This window comes from Macrobrachium nipponense, chromosome 1 (genome assembly GCF_015104395.2).
Source record: "Macrobrachium nipponense isolate FS-2020 chromosome 1, ASM1510439v2, whole genome shotgun sequence".
NCBI lineage: Eukaryota > Metazoa > Arthropoda > Malacostraca > Decapoda > Palaemonidae > Macrobrachium > Macrobrachium nipponense.
In genome coordinates this window covers 76,467,516-76,487,692 of record NC_087200.1, presented here as the reverse complement: position 1 = coordinate 76,487,692, position 20,177 = coordinate 76,467,516, and the positions used below count along the sequence as shown (strand labels likewise).

Sequence of the window (20,177 nt, the reverse complement as noted above, 5' to 3'; positions counted from 1 at the left end):
ACTTGTAGAGCTTGGAGGTTTTGGTGATACCTTTCCAAGTGGGGTTGTTTGAGTAGATCTACTCTCAAAGGGAGACTTCTGGGAGTGTCCACCACCATCAGTACATATGTGAACCTATTCTCTTGTCGGCAAAAAGGGGACCACAGAGTCATTCTGGTGCCTCGAAAGGAGGGAAAGCGTACACGTTCTAAATGCGACCCCAAAATCCATGAGGAACGCACATATGAAGTCGCTTCGGGGTTGGGATCTGGTATGGGTGGAGAACAGTAAGTCTCCAGCCTCTTCGTTTGTGCTGTGGCGAAGAGGTCTATGCATGGACGGTCCCTCCCTAAAATCCGCACAAGCTCTTGCAGACATCCTGATGTAGAGGCCATTCCGTTGCCAAGACTTGACCTTTCCTGCTCAGGAATGTCTGCCCTGACATTCCTTTTCCCCCCTTGAATGAAACGTGTGACTAAAACTCACATTCTTCTCTTTCCCCCAGAGAAGGGGTTCTCTCAACGTCTCCTATAGGAACCTGGAGTGGGTTCCGCCTTGCTTGTCGATGTAGGCCAACGCCGTCGTGTTGTTGGAGTTGACCTGCACTACCCTGTTCTGAACTGAGCTTTCAAACTCTTTGAGAGCCAAAAAGATTGCAGTTCAGCTCCTTTTTGATTTATGTGGAACCTCTCTTGTCCTCCGTCCAGGAGCCTGAGTACCTCCAACTTTGGGCCTAGTGTTGCCCCCACCCCCACCGAGTCCGAGGTGTCGGAAAACAACACTAGGTCTGGGTTTCCTCTGCTTTAGGGAAAGGCCTTCCTGAAGCTTGACGTGGTCGTTCCACCACTGTAGACATCGTTTCATCGTCTCCGAGATGGGAATGCACTTTGTCTCCAGTTCCTTCCCCTTGTCTCGGTGCCGATTGAGGTGGAACTGAAGTGGGCAAAGGTTTAGTCTTCCCAGGGAGACAAACTGCTCTAGCGAGGAAAGGGTCCCCAGCAGACTCATCCATTCCCTCGCAGAGCATGTCTGTTTCCTTAGGAAGTCCTGAGCAGTTTTACTAAGGCTTGTTCCGTCCTTGACGCAGATGGAAAAGCCCGAAAAAGTTTTCTGATTCTGGCTCCTCATACCCAGGTACAGGATCTCTTGGGATGGGGTCAGTTGCGACTTCTGCTTGTTTACCAGAAGGCCTAGTTCCTCTGATAAACGAATTGTTGTCTGAAGATCCTCCAGGCAGCGAGTGTAGGAAGGAGCTCTGAGGAGCCAGTCGTCCAGATACGTGAGGCCCTGATACCTCTCGTGTGTAGCATTCCCGCTACGTTGTTCATCAGCCTCGTGGAAATTTGAGGAGCGGTGCTTAGGCCGAAGCAAAGAGCCCAAAAACTGGAACACTTCTTCTTTGTAAACAAACCTCAGGTACTTCTTGGAGCTCGGGTGGATAGGGATGTGAAATACGCATCCTGAAGATCCAAAGAGACCATCCAGTCGTCCTGTCTGACTGCTGCTATGACTGATTTCGTTGTCTCCATTGTGAACTTTGTTTTTGTACAAAAAAACGTTGAAAGCACTCACGTCCAGTACTGGTCTCCATCCCCCCGAGCTCTTGGGAACCAGAATAATCGATTGTAAAAAACCTGGTGACTCCAGATTTTGAACCTTCTCTATTGCTTCCTTCTGCAACAACAGAGAAACTTGCTGTTGTATTGCCTGCGCTTGGATTCCTCTCTGTAATCTGGCCGAAAGACCTATTGGTTTTTATGCTAAAGGAGGTACAAGAGTCCTTTCTCAGGAAAGGACTCTTGTACCCCTCCTTGAGCAGTTGAATGGACCAAAGGTCTGCTCCTCTCTTCTCCCATACTAGCCAGAAGTTGGACAGTCTGGCTCCTACCGCTGTCCTAAGAAGAATGCCGTCAGACCCTGCTTTCGTCCTTGTCTGGGCAGCCTCTCTTCTTTGACCTATTTCCCGTAGGTCTAGTGTTACCTCTACGAGGCCTTACCCCAAAAAGGGCTGAGAAACCCGAGACACAGGAGCTTCTTCCTTGCTTTTTGTGTTATGAAGCTCGCTGGCAGAACTTTCCTCGCTGTTTTCGTTATTAAGTCCTGCGTGACCTTTTGGGCTAAGGCAGAGGAGACCTCTTTCACCAAACTCTTGTGGGAAAAGGTGTGCGGAAAGAGGCGCATAAGCAGTTCTGATTTCTGAATGGGTGTGACCCCATTAGCAAGGAAAGAACAAATTTGGGCTCTTTTCTTATGAATTCCTGCTGAGAAAGCGCCGCTAACTCGTTGGAACCATCTCTAAGAGCTTGTCTATTCATGACATCAGATGTACCAGCTCTTCAGTGTCAGCGGTTTTGAAAGACTCTATCTTCTTTCCCAAGGCTCCCAGAGTCCAGTCCAGGAAGTTAAAGACCTCAAAGGCTCTGAATATTCCTTGAGGAGGTGTGGTCCGAATACTGTCTTTCCTTGGTCCTTCTTAGTCTCCATCCAATCCCCTCATGACTTTCAACACTCTCTTGGACGAGCGGGACAAAACCATCTTCGAAAATATGGCCTTCTTTGACGCCTTCCCTAGAGTAAATTCTGAAAACAGGGAACAAGGGGCAGACGGAATAAAGTTCTCCGGAAAAACTTCTGTAAAGACCCTCATGAGCCTTTTAAGGTCCGACAAGGGGTGCTGTTCCTTCCGATCCTCTTTGTCGGAAATGTCATCTACGGGATTAACAGGAGAAGGGGGGGGGTATCATCATTCCCCTTCTTCTGATTGTCCTAAGACCGAAGTAGCGATGTCCTGCTTCCTCGTCGTCGTGTCCTTATTATCTTCTTGACACCTGGCGCCCTGGAGTCAAAACTCTTGACACTCGGGCGTCCTGGCATCCAAACCTCTGACGCCTGGCGTCCTGGCATCCAAACTCTTGACGCTCGGCGTCCTGCGTCCAAACCTCTTGACGCATGACTCCCTGGCGTCCAGCTACTCGGGCGTCTGGCGTCCAATCTATTGACGCTTGCTGTCCTGTCAAACCTTGAGGTCACTTGCTGCTGGACGCTTGCCGCCTGTGCGACACACGTCAAAAGCTTCCTCAGGATGACTTACAGCGCTTGGAACCTCTTGAGCTGGACGCTTACTGACATCATTCTTTGCTGCCGGCTGCCAGACCTGCATCAGGGAGGAGAGTTTCTGAGGCATGTCTTGAAGCAAAGTTATTTGAGGAGCTTCTTGCTGCTGGGGACAGTCTGGGGAAGCCGCAACATCATCCAACTCTCTCTCCACGTCACATAAGGGTTGGGGAAGACGTTCCGGGACGAGTACCAATCCGAAGGAGGAGGGGGAGCATGCACCGAAGGCAGAAAAGCGTCCGATATCTTTTTGTCTCCTACCAAACCAGACAGCCGCCTGTGCAACAATTTACGTCTGTATTTAGCAGGAGAGCTACCATCGGAGCTGGAAGGGAAGCGCTCCGGGCTGCTCAAATGGCTACATCCTGGGGCCTGAGGCGTCACTTCACGACGCTGCTCCACATTGTATTTTCTCTTGAGGGGTCTTGACTCTGACGTAAGACGCCAGCCCCGTCGTCCGACGAAGAAGAGCACAATTTTACCTCGCCTTTCCTATGGCGAGGGTGAGCGTCCTGGGAAACGTCAACAGGTACGCTCGAGGGGACGACCGCTCGGGAGCTAAATCCTCTCGCCTCCCTTCGGCTGTCGACTTTCCTTCTCACAGGGGTTGGTGAGCTTGGAAGAGGTCTAGGGCTAGGAGCATGACAGGTCCGAGCAGCCACACCCTCCACTGCACTTGCACTGATTTTAGCACTGACACTTGTGTTTCTTAAATCTCTCACATTCGACCATAACTTCTCCCTGTCTTCTGCAAGGGATTCTACCCTTTCACCAAGGGCTTGAATGGCTGCCATCATGTCCTTTAAAGTTGGATCATTACCTGTATCAGTAGGGGGTTCTGGGAATACCACTACGGGAGAAGGATCAATAGGCTCATTGGCAAGGGAGAGAGAACTGTCAACTCCCTGACTATCTCTAGAAGAGTGAGACATACTACTCTTGGCTCTCCTGATCCTGTCCCTTTCAAGCTTTCGCACATTGCGGTGATATTCCATCCACTTATTCTCAGGTAAATCTAAACATTCATCACATCTATCATCCATCTCACAACTCTTGCCTCTACATTTCATACAAACCGAATGTGGATCTAACGAGGCTTTAGCAAGCCAAGTCTTACATCCTCTCACACACATTCTCACAATCGAAGAAGAGTCACATGTTGAAAAATCCAAAAGAGATCAAACAAGCAAGAGTCAAACCAACAATATTTAAAAGGGTCAAGAGAAATCCAAAGCAAATCCAAAAAAAAAAAAAAAAAGCAGCGCCAAAGCCAAGCCAAAGGTGTACTTCACCAAATAAGCTGCGAAAAAAAAACACGGGCCAAACGAGCGAAATTCCAACGATGTCACCGCTAAGGCGGCAGGGAAGATCTGAGGAATAGTTGGAATGGTTTCAGGTACCTGGGTAGAGGGCGCACAGGTGGTACACCTGACTACACAATCGGCGATTGCTGCGAGTTTTTAAAATTCTGCTGTGACGTCAGGGACGTGAGCTATGTCTATAACTACCAGGTGAGTTAGATGTTTAAAATTGAAATATTGTGCTAGAGACTTCCAATTTGTTGCAAAACAAAATGAAGTAAATGATTGAATATTACTAGAATGTAAGAGTTTTAACTTACAATTGCGGTTTTCGACCATTTCGGTGAGTCAAAGTTGACCGAAGGTTGAAATTTTGGCACTTATCGTTATTTATATGAAAATATTTCAAAACTGTTAAAAGCTACAACCATGGGTTGTTTTTGGTTGTATTCTACATTGAAATTGCGCACATTTTCATATATAAAAACTTTATGTAACGGCTAATATAAAACGGTGCAAACATTACGACAATCGGACAAAAAAATTTCAGATTTTTCAGAAGAGTTTACCGCGCGGACGTAAGGAAAATGTTTTTCATAAATTCACCATAAATCAAAATATTGTGCTAGAGACTTCCAATTTGTTGTAAAATGAAGGTAAATGATTGAATATTACTAGAATATAAGAGTTTTAGCTTACAATTGTGTTTTTCGACCATTTTGGTAAATTCAAAGGTGACTGAAGGTTGAAATTTTGGCACATCATTATTTATATGAAAATATTTCACAAAAATGATAAAAGCTACAACTATGGGTTGTTTTAGTTGTATTGTGCATGAAATTGCGCACATTTCCATATATAAAACTTTATGTAACGGCTACTTTAAAACTGGTGCAACATTACAACAATCGCATGTGAGATTTTTTCAGAAGAGTTACCGCGCGGATGTAAGGAAAAAAGGTTTTTTCATAAATTCACCATAAATCAAAATATTGTGCTAGAGACTTCCAATATGTTGCAAAAATGAAGTAAATGATTGAATATTACTAGAATATAAGATTTTTAGCTTACAATTGCGTTTTTCGACCATTTCGGTAGAGTCAAAGTTGACCTAAGGTTGCAATTTTGGCACTTATTGTTTTGTATATGAAAATATTTCAAACTAAAATCATGAGTATTTTTTGTTGTTGTATTCTACATGAAATTGCGCACATTTTCATATATAATAATTCATGTAACGGCTAATTAAAAATGGTGCAAAAATTATGTCAAAGTGACGAAATAATTTCCGAGATGTGTCACTGATACTTCTTAGTGCGATAAGAAAGAAATTCGCGCTTGCGCGCCTGCGTAGCGATTGTAAACAAAACAACACCTTGATCCGTGAACTCCCAGCATCCCCTAAGATGCCCTGATTCAAAAGTTTTTGGGCTGGTAGGCCTATAAGTATTTTTTCCGCGAATTTTTAAAAAAACTTTTTGTATGTCGACGTAAATTACGTCCGGTCGGAACCCAAGAGACAAAAAATGTGACGTAAAAATACGTCCATTAGTCGTTTAAGGGTTAACATACAGAAAACAATGAGAAATAAATATAAATGGATAATGAAATGAATAATGAACATTTAACATCACTCTTCCCTTTATGGAAAAGACTCTTGTTAGCGTATGAAAGATGGAGTAGAGGGGAGAGGGAGAAGAGAGGTTACTGTTTGGCAAGGGAATTCCCCTCAAAAGGACTTCAGGTATCATGAACCTATCTGGGGTTACCTCTTTACATTTTTTAGCGGCTTGGTCTGAGATTACTTTGCCACATTATTTTTCACTGGCACTAGGACCAGCTTGAGAGTCACTGGAGCCCTGCCAAATAACAAAACTGCCAGAGACATCTTGTTTTTGACGTCTCTTCAATATCTGCCTGAAATGGTACAAAACAAAGTGTTGTCATTAACATGTTAGACACAGATTGCAATGCCTTTATTAGGATGGTGAGTCTCAACAAAGTTTTTTTTTACATTCATTCACACTTCGAAAACATTTCTTTAATCACTGAAGCAAGCACATTATCTCCTCTCTCTTCTTCCTCCTCCCCAGATTCCTCATCTGCTGTCTGTTGCTGTTCCTGCTGAAGGTCTTTGCAGCTCCTCAGTGGTTTGCTGCTTCCCTGTGGGCATCCACTGGTGACTCACATCCAAGCCCAAGGACTTCGCCTGAGACACAATAGACTCCACAAAAGGTGTAGGGTCATCAGGGTCAGCCTGAAATCCCCCTTCTAAATCCTTCTCGAGGTAACACTCTGGCCAACAATTTCTCCAAGCAGTTTACTGTCCTGGAAGTCACTCCCTGACAATCCTTATCTATAAGACTTATACAATTAAGATATTAAAATGATCCTTCCAGAACTCTCTTAGGGTCAATTCAGTGTCTGAGGTCACTTCAAAGCATCTTTGGAATAATGCCTTCGTGTACAGTTTCTTGAAGTTCAAGATGATTTGCTGGTCCAAGAGCTGGTGGAGAGGAGTGGTATTAGGGGGCAAGAACTTGACAGTGATGAATTTAAAAAAGTCTTAACAACTGGTCTCCCAAGCCAGGAGGATGTGCAGGAGCATTGTCCATTACCAGGAGGCACTTGAGGGGGGGGGCAACTGATTTTTGTTGTGGTATTTTTTTCACACTTGGGTCAAAGACTTCATTTGCCCACTCAATGAAAATTTGCCTTGTAACCCATGCCTTTTTGAAGGCCTTCCACATCACTGGCAATTTATTCTTTATCACACTGTTTTTTTTCTAAACATACAGGGAGTTTCAGAGTGATAACATCTGCAGGGGCTTCACTTTGAAATCCCCACTGGAATTTTCCACAGACCAGGGTGTTAGCCTATCCTTCACAGGGCTTGTGCCCTTGCAGTGAACTTTCCTCCTGCAAGATGTAGGTCCATTTTGGCATTTTTTCCCAAAGCAGGCCTGTCTCATCATAATTGAAGGCCTGTTGTGGGAGGAAATCCTTCAGCCTCAAGATATCCTTTGAATTAACCATCAAATTCTTCGGTGGCATGTTTATCAGAACTCGCAGCCTCCCATGGTGTACGTACACTGACTTGCCATACATCCTAGCAAGAGCAGCTACATGTGCAACTTTCATACTTTGCTACAAGTTCTTTCTTAAAATCAATCTTACTCCTGGTCTTTTTCACTGAAGGGGTGGCACTTGCAACTTTCTTTGGCCCCCATGATGGCTACTTTCCAATAGGTTTTCACTGCAAAATTAGCACAAAACACAACAAACACATGTGGTCAGAGAAGGTTGTTCAGCAAGAAACAAAGCCAGAATGGGTCATGAGAGAAGACAGGAGGCTTTGTTTGCGTGCTTGATATGGGGCCCCGTCACACACACTGGGCCATGGATGGAGCGTCTCTAAGTGTACGAAAACCAAGAAAATGTAGGATAACCGAAACAAAATTTTGTAGAAAAATCTATGAAAACCGAACTGTACAAAAAGAGAGGCGTGGAAAACCAAGCTTTGACTGTACTTGTGTGAATACACACTTCAACAAGAATGGCTCAATCATTGGCACATTACCAGAAATACTATGCATACTATTAAATGTATAAATTATTGTGGAAAGGGCCTGTAAGCGGTGTACAAAGTATTGTACATGTATGTACGTGTCAGCTTGGTAACGAAAAGTAAAATTCCCTTCTAGTAGATTATCTTCACACATGTGCAGTACCAAGTATCACAATTTTTAAAAGTTAATTATATTTTTCCTAACTATAAAAACCTGAGGTCCTTTACAATAGGCATTACTTACAGCAAAGCTGGACCACGGCTATTAAAATTCATGAACAAGGTGGTTAGGCAGTTACTGCCCGGATATAGACATTCCCAATTTGCCTTTCAGCCCAGATTTCAGATTGAAGGGTGGCATTAGGTGGGCAATTAGTGTAAAGGACCTCAGGTTTGTATAGCTGGGAAAAATACACTTTCCTTTCAAAAATTGTTATTTGTTCCTACACAATATACAAACCCTAGCTCCTTTACAATAGGAAGACTCACTGATTGGAGAGAGGAACCTGAGTGATTCTCTAAAACTGATTAGAGTTCAGCACACCTGGGTTACTCCTCCTGGTCGAAAGAGAGAAGAGTGCCCTGCCTCTGACACACTGATCGAGTATAAGAACTGCAAGACCAAAAGTCAGACCTCCGAGCCTTTTTGTAACTCATATGAAAAAGGCAGTGAAGAATATAAAGAGTTGGAGGCATTAAGGCAAAGATACAAGACGTTCCTCTCTTATTGCCTGTGTCTCCTTCCTCCTCTTGCTAGAGGAAGGAGCAGGATTGCTTCTATGATTATGACAAGAAAAATAGAAAGTATAGACTATTTATAGGTTTAATGCATCAAATGCCCCACAAGCAAATTTAAGTTTGAGTTCTATTCTCAACCCGAAGGAAAAGAAGTAGAAGGACGACGAGGGGGAAGGAGAGACCAGCCACTTTTGCATCCTTTTTACCTCTAGAACTACACACCATAGGCAAGATGCAACTTGCCCTCTTGAAGGAGCCAGGGAAGCAAACACAACTTGTTGACCATCCACCATAGGTCCAAGGAAAAAGTATTCCAAGGACCTGTTGGCAATGATCCAAAGGAAGAAAGACAATGTGATCCTAATGGGACTACATCTATCTTCCAGACCGACTTATTCATCAGCATGCGATGAAAAGACCAAGCCACTGGCACCATGCACTCCAAGGGGGGAGTGTTGAGTCTCGACAGATACAGCAACCCATCAATAGAATATGACAAATACTTCTTTCGTATCAAATGCAATGGGGGAGTGCAGAATACGTACCGCCTTTACCAGGTCTCTCGGCTGCCAACCAGGTATCAATGCAATCCTAGCTTTCCTTGAGGAAGAGGAAAGAACCATCATCGGCAATTTGGAGACCACCGGTGAGCAGGTGAACATTCGAACACTGTCTGTTCGACATATATATGTACTGGGTGCTCAGGCACCAAACTCTGGGACCCTGGGCGCTTAGGCACTCGTTGCTCAGGCACTGGACGTTCTGACACAGCATTCGGCTGACTCTACTGGGTGTTTAGACACTATTGAGCACTCGGACACTACTGGCTGCTCAGACACTAATGGGCGTTCGGAAACTAACAGGCACTCAGAAACTAATAGGCGTTCAGACACTAATTGGTGCTCAGATGACTGACTCTTAAGCATTGGGCACTTGGACACTGTGGGAGATTACCAAAAACTGCATGACAGATGAGGACTTGAATCCGTCTCTACAGCTCACTTGTACAGAGGAGGCAAGTCATAAATCAAAAGAAGCACCATGCCTCTTCAACGGCCTAGAGACGTTCGCAAAACGCCGACTATGCCTTTCCGTCTCACAAGAGAAGGAATAATTGGAAGATAATGTATGCATATCCAGTAGGATGCCTTTTCATTGGCGATCCTTTGAGTCCTGGGAACAGACAACGAGTTCGTTTGAGGAAGCAACTACCAGTGGGCAAGGCCCAACGACCTCCCTTGGACTGCCAGTTTGCTTTCTCCCAAGTGAGCAAGGAGAGCTTAGCAGGGTGACCTTGGCTCTAGGAGCATTGGTGGACCTGGTAGCCACCCCCTCTAAAGACACTGCACTTGCACCAACACTACTAAACTTTTCCATCAGGACTCTTACTGAATCTCCAATTTGGGAAGCAGTACTCTTGTCAACTCGAGACTCAAGGCTGCCAATGACATTGGGTTCAGAATTATGAGAACCCAGGGAGCGGAGTTAGCAGGAAAATTCGGAGGGCTTGAGATAGGGGAGAAAGCAGTTACAGGTGTTGACAGGACAGGTAAAGCAATATCCTTAGGAGAAATAAGTTGACTAGAAGCAGCCCTGGCTTTGGCTCTAGCACCTTTCTCTGTCTGTCACGTCGTAATTTTTCTAAATGTGCATTTAACACTTTCCATTTCCCTGAATCCCAATCTTTACATTCAATGCAACTAATGTCTGGTGAACATACCTAATCACAGCAAGTACAGCAAACAATACAGCTATCATATTTGGCAGATGTAAGCCTGGTCTTATAGCCCTTACTTACAATATCTGACACTAGACATACTCGAATCTGACATTAATGAAATTTGATAAAAAGTCACAGTCAGTAGTCAAAACCAGGAAGTTAACTAAACTGATGAGAAGCTACCACTTCACCAAATGAAGATCACAACTATCAGTGAACCACACAATCTGAGAGCTGCTGAACAACCATGTATCATCGTTAACTGGCAGAAACAAATTGAGCTCGTTAGCTACATTGTGCCTATTACTCCCCAAGTTGGCAGGGTCGTTACCTACACCAAAACAAAAGAAAGCTACCACGTTTTTTAAATCTAGAGCTGCCATGTAAGTGGAAACTATAGCTATGTAATTATTTTGTAAGTTACTTATATAAAGATATTTAATTCAAAAGACATACCTGAAGTATGAACAATGTATCTTGCTACTTTTGCTACTTGGTCATGTGGAGGAGGGTCAGGCCAATAAGTTTTGCGAGCACCTGAAGCAACAAGTACACCCCTGCGACCCTGAAAAAAAAAACTGTAAATAAAATATAAAGTCTGACACATCCTCTTTCCACTCACCCAATCATTAGTTTATAATTATAGTTCTTCATTTGATATCTTCATTTGTTAAATTACATAAAGATCATGGCTTGCATTAGAGAAAGTTTGTTTCAAAACATTTTTATGCAGGAGTAAGAATGAAAAAAAATATATATATATTTTCATATAATAAAATAAAATTTCACATATTCTTACACAAACAATTACATAGCTGTAAGCTCTCTTAGCTAGCAGTTGAAAATTCAAATCAATTGGCAGCAGCAGCGCTGCTGTCATTAGTGCAGGTGACAAAGAGACCCGCCCACTTTCGGGAACACCTGGTACTGCTGAACTAACTTGTCAATTCGTTGAGCCCAACGTCCATCTGTGGGGAGGAGGGAGGGCTCTGATTATGTAATTGTTTGGTAAGTATATGTGAACTTTATTATAAAAACTATCATTTTCACAGAAGTGACTTACCAAAAACAATTACATAGCTGAATCCACATTCCAAGAAAGGTGATAAATGGACAGATATAATTTCTAAGTTAAGTTATTGATTTAGAAACAATAATATGCTCACATGACAAAAATGCTTGCAGTACCTCACCTGGTGAGAGCAGCTGCAGGAGAATACTACCTCTCGTCAGCACTTTCATCACCTGTATCAAATTGTGGCAGTAATGGCCAGGGCTGTCACTCCTACCTTAGTGGGATTTTGCAACCAGGGAGGTTCACCTATGGTTAACAAAATAAACACCAGTTTGCCCTTGCCCTGAGCAGAGACCAGACAACCAATACAAAAGGCTGTCACCTACACTAAAAAATAAGAAAAAAATCACACCACTAACCATCAAAAACTACTAGAGGGTACTCCAGGTACATTGTGCCCCAAGGCTTCCAATAAAACTTGATAACCTTAACATACAAGGCACGGAGATAGTAGAGGGAGAGGTCCCCCTATGCTTCCTCTCCCAACACCATGCCAGCTATAGACAACCCCAACCTATTACAGTTCTCAAAAAGAGATTCTATATCCTTCAGATAATGTGAAGAAAACACTGATTTTGACCTCCAAAACATCATTTGCAGGATGGAGGATATAGACATATCATGTCTAAAAGTTAAGGAAGTCACCACTGCACGAATTTCATGAGCCTTCTCTTTCAATGTGTTAAAGAGTTTCATCTTGGACTTGCACATGAGCTTCCAGAATCAGGCTTCTCAGGAAGAATAAATAGTATTTTTGGAGAGAGGACAAAAGGGATTTCTCCTCAAACACAAGACAGTTTGAACTTCCTCTTATACTCTCCGTCCTATGCAGATAGTATCTGATGGCTCTGACAGGACATAATATATACTCCACTTCTTCTGGTCCCACTATGTCCGTTATGTTCTTTATCACAAAAGAGTGAGGCCATGGATTCGATGGGTCCTCGCTCTTCGCCAGAAAATCTCCAATGTAGGAACACAATGTACTGTTCTGAGCTATTTCCAGCTGACGCCCACTGACTCTTCGACATCAGGAGCGAGGAAGAAGGAGTCACCAGAGTAGGAGAAGTGAAGAACCCTGGATAGCTCTCCAAAAAGAAAAGAAAGTAAGGCATTGTAAGCAGACAACCAAGCTGAGTCTTGACCCTCCTCATCCTCGTCCTCCGAAGAAACCGGTGAAATGTCGTTGGTCATCTTAGAGGGAACTCCCACTGGAGCTTTCCTGACGATACCCAGGAACTCTGCTAGCTGGCTCTTCAGCGGTGCAAGAGAAGGGTCATCTGATTCGGCATCAAGCAGAAGGGGTCGTAAGTTGGATCTCCAAGGAAGGGGCAGGTGCAGGTTGACCAGGTGCGGGAGCAGACATCAAGAGGGCAGGAGCGGTCAACTTAGGAGCAGGAGCAGGCAGTGTGGAGGTAAGAGCAGTCAAACCGGGAGCAAGAGCTGGTGGTGTGGAACCCAGTGGTAGGTGCGTGGTCACTGGAGATGGAAGCGCGCCCGGGACTGGGCTCTCAGGAGTGGGAGCCTCGAGCCTATCCAGACGCTCAGGTGATGAGTGCCTAACACAGAGCTTCTAAAAATTGGAGTTCTTGGGAGACGGCAGTACAGGGGAGTCCCACGGATGTGAAGGTAACTGTACCGGTGCAAACACTGAAGGGTCAACCCTGTAGCTACACAAAGGAAGGGCGAGGTCGTCTGAGTTCTTATGCCTCTTGATTGGCACCAAGAACTTGGGAGCCGAATCACGTACACACCTTTTCAATGGCCACGACGTGTTCCCACAGCGTCTACGCCGCCCAGGATCAGACTCCATATTATCACTGACTTTTTCCACTTTGCCCATGAGGACTCTAAGGGACGCCCCCAACTCCGCAATGGAACTTAACACTAGATTAAACTTATTATCAAATTTGGTGTTAACCCTAGACTCTAGACTGGCAATGGCATAGGGTTCAGAGCATGGGAGCTGAGCACTGGAGTGAGAGGAGGGAGAGAAGGAGGGCTGAGGATAGGTGAAAGATTACAGGCAGTCCCCGGGTTACCACGAGGTTCCGTTCTTAAGACGTGTTGTAAGCCCGAAAATCGTCGAACCGGCCGGGAGCATCCATAAAAAATCCTAAGAAAAACCTTACTTTTAAATGCTTTGGGTGCATTGAAAACTATGTAAACTGCATTCTTATTGCATTTTCATAAAAAACCTTCAAATATTGATTAATTTGCATTTTTGGTGTCATATTTCATCTGCCAGATGAGCGTTGTAGGCGTCCCTGGGAACATGCGTCATAACCCTGGAAATAATTTCGATAATATAATGAAAAGTGCCTAACCTCAGAACGTCGTAAGCCGAGCCCATCGTAACCTGGGGACTGCCTGTATTACCAGGAGTAGATGGAACAGACAGACTCTGCAGACAGACCAGTCTGTCTTAGGCCTAGGGGAAGAATCCCTACTAACAGAGGCCCTACTTTCAGCTCTGGCAGCCGCCTCCCTAATCCAATTCTTTTCCAACCTATTAAGGTGAGACTCCAGTAACTTCCACCTACTATCATCGCACTCCTTAAACTCATCGCAGGTAAGCTCTCTTGTACACACCTGACCTCTGCACTTAATGCACCTCATGTGTGCATCATAGCACATCTTGGTCAGTCTAGTCTTGCAGCCTTTGCTACAATGACAAAGACTGGAAGCGCTAGAATCAGACATACTTATACGTACTCTGAACTAACAGAAGGAGAAAAAACTGATGTAGGCAAAGCAAGCCAATACATTGCAACAGATAAAAAAACAACTAAAGCAAGTACATCACCATCTTCAGTAAGCAAATGAGAAAGCAGCGATCATGAACTCGGGAAGCACTAAACAATGTACAATGTCTTGTCAGTTGCACGGCATGAATAAGAATGATGCTGTAGGCTTCTGTCGCTTGCGAGCTCCCATTGCGGGGGGCAGAAACTATTACCATGCATTACAACAGTCACTTGCACACAAACTTTTTTAATTTAGGATGCAGTGCGAGGCTAATCTTTAGCTAAGTAATTACTTGGCAAGTTACTTGCATAAATTGAGTTTTTGACTGCCTGGTAAGGAAGCTTACAGCTATGTAATTGTTTGGTAAGTTACTTGTGTGAAAATAAAACTTTATAACAAATAAATAAATACAGTGGCACCTCGACATGAAAGGCTCAACATACGAAAAATTCGAGTTACAAAAGCAAATATGAAGATTTTTTTGGCTCTACATACGAAAATAGTTCAGGTTACGAAAGGTTGTTGCTGTAAAGTCCCGAGATTCGCACGGACCACCGATAAAAATTTTAAAACTCGCACGCCGCCAACGAGGTAGACTCGCCACCATCCTCCCGCTCTCCCATTATTTCTTGATGCTAGTCACCGCCATAAGATCCTGCTCTCCTATTGGTCAGCATCTCTCCCATCGTGCACCTACGAAGCGGCGTTCTTCTTCGGCCACTTGGTAGCAGCATCATTATTGTACGCTAGCCGAATTTGTTCGTTCAATACGATTTCATTTACTATTAATGTAAATTCGTTAGTGATTTCGTTGTAGTACTACTTTATCATGTTGTGTGAGAACTTTAGTACATTCGTATACTACATAACTTAATTACGCAGAGTATATACAGTGGACCCCCCGTATTCGCGTTCTCCAGATTCGCGGACTCACACATTCGCGGATTTCTCTCGGGAACGTTTCCCTGCATTATTTGCAGAAAATTCACGCATTCGCGGTATTTTTCTATGATGAATATCCACAAATTCCTGGTTTTTTTTGATGGATTTCATCATTAGAAAATGCACTTTTTTGTGCTAAAACTATTAAAAAAACCATGTGGGAAAATTTTTAGTGTGTTTTTCTTGAGTTGTAACTAACAAAATAGGCTGTTTTTAGCATTTTTAAAGGGGTTCCAAACATTCGCGGATTCTAACTATTCACGGGGGGGTCTGGTACGCATCCCCCACGAATACGGGGGGACCACTGTATACGTAGTCATGGGTCCCAAGAAAGTTGCTGAAGTTCACGGAAAGAAGAGGATGCTTTCTATGGAGACAAAAATGGAGATTATGAAGAAGCATGAAGCTGGCATGCAGTTGAGGGTTGATCGCTAAGGGAATAATGTATGGGCTAAATCCGTCGATGATAGGCACCATCCTTAAGCAGAAGGAACAGCCATTCAAAGCAGCTACACATTCCAAGGGTGGGCGTGACTACTATTTTGTCTAGCAAGAGGAGTCACGTGCACGACGAGATGGAGAGGCTGCTTCTTGTCTGGATAAAAGACAAAGAAATCGCTGGTGATACGATAACTGAGACAGCAATCTCCCACAAGGCCAGGGCTATTTTCAGCAATTTGATTGCCCAGGCCGAAGACGACGGGTGGAAAAGGTACTCGATGCCAACCCTGTCCAACTTCAAGGCTTCTCATGGGTGGTTTGCAAAAATTCCGGAAACGGACTGGCATCCATTCGGTTATGCGGCATGGGGAGGCGGCTAGCTTGGACACGAAAGTGGCTGAAGCCTTTATTAAGACGTTCGACAAGATGACGATCAACGAACAAGGCTACAGTTCTCAGCAAGTCTTCATCTGTGATGAGACTGGCCTTTTTTGGAAAAAAATGCCTCGTCGGACGTATATCACGGAGGAAGAGAAGAAGCTACCCGGCACAAGCCTATGAAAGACAGGCTTACGCTCGCACTTTGTTCCAACGCCAGTGGGGATTGCAAGGGTTGAAGCCCCTACTTGTATCATTCGGAGACTCCTCGAGCCTTCAAGGCCCCACAAAGTGCTAAAGGAAAATCTTCCAGTGATGTGGGGGCTAATGCAAAAGTGGTTTGGGTAACGAAACTTTTGTTCACCGAGTGGGTAAAACTGTGCTTTGGCCCAACAGTGAAGAAATTCTTGGAAGGGAAGCGCCTCACTCTGAAATGTCTGCTGGTGTTGGACAACGCCCCTTACCCTCCTGGCCTCGAGGAAGATATCCTAGCAGAGTATTCTTTTATCAAGGTTCTTTACCTTCTGCCTAACACTACCCCTCTCCTCTAGCCCATGGACCAGCAAGTGATATCGAACTTCAAGAAGCTGTATACGAAATGGCAATGTCGAAAAATTATATTTTAATGATAAGATAAATTTTGTTCATACTTACCTGGCAGATATATATATATAGCTGTATTCTCTGTAGTCCGACAGAATTTCAAAACTTACGACACACGCAGTGGGAGGCCAGGTGGTTAGGTAACCACCCATTCCCGCTGCTGGGAGGCGGGTATCAGGAACCACTCCCATTTCTATTTAGATTTTCTAGTGCCACTGTCTCTTGGAGGGGAGGTGGGGTGGGCACTTTTGTTATTATATATATCTGCAGGTAAGTATGAACAAACTTCATTGTATCATAACAATATCATTTTGTTCATGAAACTTACCCGTCAGATATATATATAGCTGAATCCCACCATTGGAGGTGGGAAGAGACAGAATAGGATTTAGGAAACAAATTACATGTAGGTGATTGACACCTTGGTTCCTTACCTGTTAGCATAGCTGACTTCGTGATTACTGCCACCCAAGTCGGCTTCTGCTTTACTAGTCTCTCCAGCAAGGTAGTATAGCTGGTGAGTTCTAGATGATCTGTCAACGTGGGCGTGACCACAATGTGACTAGACCATATTGACCATACTATGAGGGCAACGAAGCAAAACAACCACCTGACCAAGCCTAACTAAGTTATGATGGCATAACTTAAGCTAAGGACTGGGAAGTCCACCTCTGGCGGCCGACCCAACAACAACCATAAAAACACAATAACATAAATTAAAAAACACTTCCTACAATTTTCTAAAGGATAGGATAGTGTCACACCTCTGCCCCCAAAATTGTATCTGCGGAAATGTATGGCCCTAGCGAACAGCAGTTTCTCATATGTCGTTTTCACATCTCTCAGGTAGTGTGAAGCTAACACCGAGTTGCTTCACCAAAGGTGGCACCCAGGATGTTTACTGAGTGCCATATTTTTCTGAAATGCCACTGAGGTTGCAATTGCCCTCACCTCATGAGCATTTACTTTCAACAGTTTAAAATCACTGTCTTGACAGTTCGTATGAGCCTCCTTAATAGTATTCCTTAAGAACAACGCCAGTGCATTCTTCGACATAGGCAAGTCTGGCCTCTTCAGCAAACACCACAGGCTTGTTCCCGAAAGACCCTCGACTTTCCTTTCGTTCTATACCAAATAAAATTTGAGCAGCCCATGACAGGGCACAGGACCTCTCTCTGGCTCTTGTCCAAGAATTTCTGCCATACCCTTGATTTCAAAGCTCCTGGGCCAAGAGTTAGACGGGTTCTCATTCTTGGCTAAAAACGTAGGGCTTAAGGTACATACAGCATTATGTCCTTTAAAGCCTATATGTTTGCTGATGGCTTGAACTTCGCTAATTCTCTTCGCCGTAGCCAGAGCAGTTAGGAAAATAGCCTTTCTGGTCACATCTTCAACGTCACAGAATGGAGAGGCTCGAATGGACTGGACATCAGGGACTTCAAAACCACGTCCAAGTTCCAGGAAGGCAGCTTTGGCTGAGCCACCTTAGTGGTTTCAAAAGACCTTAAAAGATCGTGAAGGTCTTTGTTGTTTGCTAGATCCAAACCTCTATGTCTAAAAACCGCTGACAACATACTCCTATATCTTTTGATATGTTGGGACTGCCAGCTTTTATTCTTTCCTCAGATAAAAAGGAAGTGGCTATCTGATTCAACAGAGGTTGTGGTTGAGGAAATGCCCTTCTTCCTACACCATCTCTGAAAAGCAGCCCACTTCGACTGATACACCATACTAGAGGAAGCTCTTCTTGCTCTGGCAATAGCCCTTGCCACTGGTCTTGAAAAAAACCTCTTGCTCTGGCCAACTTTTCGATAGTCTGAACGCAGTTAGATCAGAGCAGGGAGGTTTTTGTGGTACCTCTTGAATTGGGGCTGTTTGAGTAGATCGACTCTCCAAGGCAGTGTCCTCGGGAAGTCCACTAAGAAGGTCATGACCTCTGTGAACCATTCTCTCGATGGCCAAAATGGGCGATCAACGTCATCCTTGCTCCTTCTGAAGCCGCAAATTTCCTGATGACCTCTCCCAAGATCTTGAACGGGGGAAAGGCATATACGTCCATTCCCATCCAATCCCAGAGGAGGGCATCTACCGCTACTGCTCCTGGATCGAGACGTCCCCATAACCTCCACAATTCCTGACATACCTCTTGGTGAAGGGTTCATTCGGTCGGAAGCAGTTGTTGTAGCTGACTGAGTAGATCCACACAGACGTTCTCCACTCCTTGCAACGAATCTTGTAGAATAGTTACATTCCGTGCCTGGGCCCACAGCAGGATCTCTCTTGCTAGGCCGAACAGGGACCGAGAGTGTGTTCCTCCCTGTTTCTTGAGGCACGCCAGAGCTGTGGTGTTGTCCGAGTTGATCTGGACTACTTGGCCTGAAACTCGCTCCTCGAAGAATTGGAGTGCCAAAAGAATTGCCCCCAATTCTTTGAGGTTTATGTACCAGGACACCTGTTCCCCTCTCCAGGTGCCTGACACTTCTCTTCCCAGTGTTGCTCCCCATCCCGACGTGGACGTCGTCGGAAAACAACACTAGGTCGGGGCTCTGAAGGCTGAGAGAAACACCTTCTGCCAGCTTTGCGGGGTCGAGCCACCACCTTAGGTGATCCTTTACAGATTGGGAGATCCTCAGAGTGGTTCTGAGAATGCAGTCTCACCAAGGGAAACAAAACTTCTCCAGCTGAGGAAATTGGTCCCCAGCTGACTCATCCATTCCCTCACCGAGCATGTTTCCTTCCCCAGGAAGGCTGAAACTTTGTCGAAGCAGTGCTGCTGTCGTTCCTGGGATGGAAAAGCTCGAAAAGCCACTGAATCCATCTGAATCCCCAGATACACGATGGACTGAGTGGGATCAGATCGGACTTTTCAAAGTTCACAAGAAGTCCTAGGGACTTTTGTCAATTCTAAGTCATATGAAGGTCCTCCAGACACCTCGACTCCGACGAGGCTCGAATGAGCCAATCGTCCAAGTATAGAGAGACTCTTATTCTCGAAAGGTGAAGCCATCTCGCCACACTCCTCATCAACACCATGAAAATCATTGGGCTGTGCTTAGCCCAAAGCAAAAGAGCCTGAACTGATAGACCTGTCCCCTCAGGACAAACCTCAGGTACTTCTTTGACTGAGGATGGATAGGGACGTGAAAGTAGGCGTCCTGGAGGTCTAACGAAACCATCCAGTCGCCTGGTCTTAAGGCTCCTAGAACCGACTGAGACGTCTCCATCTTGAATTTTTCTTTCACCACAAAATGGTTCAGCCTGCTGACGTCCAGGACTGGTCTCCATCCTCCCGACTGCTTCGGCACCAGGAACAACCTGTTGTAGAAACCTGGGGATACCAAATCTAGGACCTGTTCCACAGCTCTCTCTCGAGCATTTGCTCGAGCAGATCGAAAAGAATCTGCTGCTTTTCTTGATGGTAGGAGGGCGACAGATCCCCTGGGCGTAGTGCACAGTGGTGGAAGTTCGAGGAATGGGATCTTGTATCCCTTTTCAATGACTTCGAGGGACTTTCTGTCCCTCTCGCTCTCCCAGCTTTTGCGAAGGAAGAAGCCTGGCTCCAACTGGTGT

General features: G+C 44.8%; 2 protein-coding genes across 9 annotated transcripts in view; both read right to left on the bottom strand.

Annotated features, from left to right (window-relative positions):
- The window catches only part of LOC135219389 (methyltransferase-like protein 22), a 603,918-nt gene that overhangs the window by 490,732 nt on the left and 93,009 nt on the right, over nt 1-20,177 (bottom strand). The gene's annotated exons all lie outside the window — the stretch shown is intronic.
- LOC135219388 (protein CREG1-like) overlaps nt 1-20,177 on the bottom strand; it is a 103,679-nt gene that overhangs the window by 53,696 nt on the left and 29,806 nt on the right. Inside the window, 1 exon segment of the mRNA XM_064256119.1 lies at nt 10,877-10,985. Coding sequence (XP_064112189.1) covers nt 10,877-10,985 — 109 coding nt within the window.